We start from the raw sequence: 4,335 nt of genomic DNA, 5'->3' as shown, positions 1-4,335 counted from the left end.
TGCCCGGTACTGGGGATAGATCCCAAATCCCAGGCATGTTCCTTGACCAAAAATTGAACCAGTGACCACAGTCAACCAACTCAGCCATACGGGCTGGGCTCCTTACAATTTTTTTTAAGGGCAAATGATGCAGTATTCTGAGTCATGTCTTAAACAAAACACTAATCCGCTTAACACTTGTCTTTTTCTTCATCCTCCACCTTGGCCTGCTCATAAGCCCCAAACCTGTCTCTACTCCTCTTTTTATTTTCTCTTTCAGTGTGTTCCTCTAATATGAGCCTGCCAGAGAACAGATTCAAAGTCAATGTTGAACACCCAGCTCAGAGGGAACAGTGATGCTTCCTGCCCATCCTATTTTGCTCTCACCAATGGCTGTGTGTGGTGGCTCCATAATGGCTGTGAATGAGGCCCTGGTGTGTGTGAGGAACACTCTCCTGTCACTCTGGCTGGGGGTGATTCTGTTCCCATATGGATGGTTCTTGATTGTGCACGCCCAACGCCAAGGTCCCCCAGAAGTGGTGATTCCCTTGAAGGTAACAGGCACTGGCTTTGGCATGAAGACTAAAGACTGGCTCTCTTACAGAATGCATTTTGGGGGTCGGAATCAGGTCATACACATGAAGGTCAACAGGTATTTTCTATCCAGACATTTCCCAGTGTTTACCTACTCGGACCAGGGCGCTCTCCTTGAGAACCAGCCTTTTATCCAGAATGACTGCTACTATCATGGTTACGTGGAGGGGGACCCAGAATCCCTGGTTGCCCTGAGTACCTGTTTGGGAGGTTTTCAAGGAATATTACAGACAAATGACATTGTTTATGAAATAGAGCCCAAGAGACTTTCCACCACAGTTGAACATCTCTTATATAGGATAAAAAGTGAAGAGACACAGTTGCCACCCATGAAATGTGGATTAACAGATGAAGAAATAGCAAGACAATTGAAATTTCAGGAGAGTGCTAATTTCACTTTGATGCAGAGTGGGTATGAAGGCTGGTGGACACACAGGCGGCTTCTTAAACTGGCAGTGGTGGTGGACCACAGTCGATATCTTCATCACCAAAGTAACATCACAGCTGTGCAGTATGAAGCATTACTTGTAGTCAATGCAGTACATAACATTTTTAAGCCAATTGATGTTGATGTGGTTTTAATGGGACTTGAGGTCTGGACTGAAAAAAACCCCTTTCCAACAGATAAAGTAGATGCTGTCCTAACTCCATTTTGCAACTGGAAGAAAGCTAGCTTTAATAAGCGCATTCCCCATGATGTTGCTCATCTCTTTGTAAGGCATCACTATGGTGAAGATGTTGCCTTATCCTTTGTTGGAACAGTATGTAACTATAATTCTAACTGTGGAGTTGATAGTTTCATTAATGATGATGTGTATTCTTTTGCATATATTGTGTCACATGAGATTGGTCATATTTTGGGTATGCCTCATGATGACAAAACTTGTACATGTGGACATAAACGATGCATAATGTATGGATATGAATCGGGTGCAACTAAATTCAGCAACTGCAGTTATGCCGGCTTCATGAACAACATTGCAAGTCAAACTTGTTTGTACTTTCCATCAAATACTGGGAACACCTTCACACTTGCACGGTGTGGAAACAGTGTGGTTGAAGAAGGAGAAGAGTGTGACTGTGGCGCTTTACATTTGTGTATGAAAGATCCGTGCTGTGAGTCCAACTGCACTCTCAGCCCTGGGGCTGCTTGTGCTTTTGGGCTTTGTTGCAAAGACTGTCAGATCCTGCCCACAGGCAGAGTTTGTAGACAAGAGGAAAATGAATGTGATCTCCCAGAGTGGTGCAATGGGACATCCCACCATTGTCCAGAGGATGTGTACTTGCAGAATGGGATGCCATGCAAGGACGGTGGCTACTGCTATGAAAACAGATGCAATAACCGTGAGCAGCAGTGTAAGAACATATTTGGCAAAGAGGCCAAGAGTGCAAATCAGAGTTGTTACACAGAAATGAACACTCGAGGTGACCGTTTTGGGAACTGTGGTTTAATGAACGGTGCATACATAAAATGTAGCATCTCAGATACCTTGTGCGGGAGGGTTCAGTGTGATAACGTGATACAAATTCCCCTTCTAAGGGATCATTCCACTGTGCATTGGTCTCACATCAATGGCGCCACCTGCTGGGGTACCGACTACCACTTCGGGATGACAGATCCTGACATTGGTGATGTGAAAGATGGGACAGAGTGTGGGGCAGGTTATGTCTGCATCAAAAGGAAGTGTGTCCATATGTCACTTCTGGTAAATAATTGTTCACTTAAAACCTGCAATCTGAAAGGAGTCTGCAACAACAGACAGCACTGCCATTGCAGCTATGAGTGGGACCCTCCCTTCTGCCTGAAAGAAGGCCATGGAGGTAGTATAGATAGTGGGCCACACCCTTGGAACAAAAGGGAAAAAATAGGGCAAACAACCAATTACATGCTACTACTTTGGTTCATTAATTTTCTGTTGTTATGCTTCTTAATTTTATGTTTTCTGGCACGCAAAAGAAGAGATGAGAGAAAAGAGCCTACTGTGTCACCTACACATGAGTACGAAGAACAAAATGCAAAGACTTTATCTACAGAAAACAAGCAAGATGTTTCAGTTTCATCTGAGGAAGAACAGTAAAATTTTCTACTGCCTTTTAGAAAGCAAAGCAACAATTTATAATTTCAAAAATGAAGTCCAGTCTTTTCCAATTTCCCATGTAATAAATTTTAGTCTCCTGGGTGCAGAATTGGTATAGAATGTGTCACAGAACATTGGCATAATGCCTCAAAAATTTTATTATTTTGGATCATAAAACATTGTCCATTAAAAATTATCAAAATACCCTAAAACTTAGATTATTACTGTTTTTTTATTATTTTAAGTAGGTAGTGTTTAATTGTTCACGAAATTATTCTCTATGTGTTTCCTGAGAAAAGGTACAGCTATGTCTCATTCTAACCATTCTTTCCATTTGTACTCTGCTTTGTCACACAGGGAATGCAAACATAGAAATTACATTTCTTCTTTGCCAGTCCTCTCATTATCAGTTTCTGTGATAGTTGGTAACTAGAGAGAGACTGGAAACCTGGGAAATTTTTGAATATTATTCATTCCAGTCTTGCTTCATTAACAAGGCTCGTCTTTACAAAGATTGTAATGCTCAGCCTGCACATTATTGCTATAAATATTACAGGGTTGCAAAAGTAGGTTTACCATTATGAGTAAGCAAAACAGAGCTTTGTGTTTTTTAAATTTAAATTCTTTATTGTTTGAAGTATTTAATAAGCCTTCTTTTCCCTGCGATCCTCTCCCTGGCTGCTCACACCCGCAGCACATGCCCTCACCCCTCTATGGTCTGTGTCCATTGATTATGCTCCTATGCATACATACAAGTCCTTTGGTTGTTTTCTTACCACCCCCCACCAACCTCTGTGCTTTCTCTGTGAAGTTTGATTCCTGTTCAGTGCTTCTCTGTCTCTGGCTCAATATCTGTTTATCAGTTTGTGTTGTTCATTATATTCCACAAATGAGTGAGATCATGTGATATTTATTTTTCTCCTACTGGCTTTTTTTCACTTAGCATAATGCTCTCCTTCTCCCAGTCGAGGATGTTTTCTTTCATTATTTCTTTAAACAGTTTATCTAACCTTGCTCATCATCTGCCCTCTCTGGTATTCCTTTAATGCAGATGTTGTTACATTTCATGTTGTCCCTAACTCCCTTAAGCTATCTTTCTGCTTTTTATTTCTTATTTCTATTTGCTGCTCTAATTGAGTATTTATTTCTACCTTGTCTTCCCAATCACTGATTCGGTCCTCTACTTCATCCAGTTTACTTTTAATCCCATCCAGTGTGTTCTTCATATCATCCAGATATATCATTCTTCATTTCTGTCTGATTCTTATTAATGGTCTCTATTTCTCTTTTCATATCCTGTAATTTGCATTACGTTTATTAATCATCTTTATAACTTTTGTTTTGAACTCCATGTCTGATTTGTTGCTTGCCTCCATTATGCTGGAGATCTTTTATCATATTTGGGGATTATTTTGTTGTCTGCCCATTTTCGCTATCTTTTTGTATTTGCTTCTGTGTATTATAGATCTGCTATGCCTCCCAGTCTTTGTTGGATGGCCTTATGTAGAAAGTCTCTTGAGGGTTCCAGTGGTGTAGTCTCTTAGTTCACCTTAGCTGGATGTTCTAGGATTGCCCCTTGTATGTGTTGTTTGGGCTCTACTGTTGTAATTGGTACTTGGTAGTTGATGTTCCATGTATGGGAGGGATCTCCCCTTTGATTTGCTGCCAGGGAGGTTTGACCCCA

At 41.0% G+C, this 4,335-nt stretch overlaps 1 protein-coding gene across 1 annotated transcript; it reads left to right on the top strand.

The window, feature by feature from the left end:
* Nucleotides 1-335: 335 nt before the first annotated feature.
* On the top strand, nucleotides 336-2,651 carry LOC308520224 (disintegrin and metalloproteinase domain-containing protein 20-like; the record flags this gene model as incomplete). Its single annotated transcript, XM_081092749.1, has 1 exon — nucleotides 336-2,651. The coding sequence occupies one exon, from the start codon at nucleotides 336-338 to the stop codon at nucleotides 2,649-2,651; it is 2,316 nt and encodes a 771-aa protein (XP_080948875.1).
* Nucleotides 2,652-4,335: the final 1,684 nt, after the last annotated feature.

This window comes from Myotis nattereri, assembly GCF_964212035.1.
Source record: "Myotis nattereri genome assembly, chromosome: 5".
NCBI lineage: Eukaryota > Metazoa > Chordata > Mammalia > Chiroptera > Vespertilionidae > Myotis > Myotis nattereri.
Note: the sequence above shows the minus strand (reverse complement) of the source record. Positions and strands in the feature narration are given on the sequence as shown.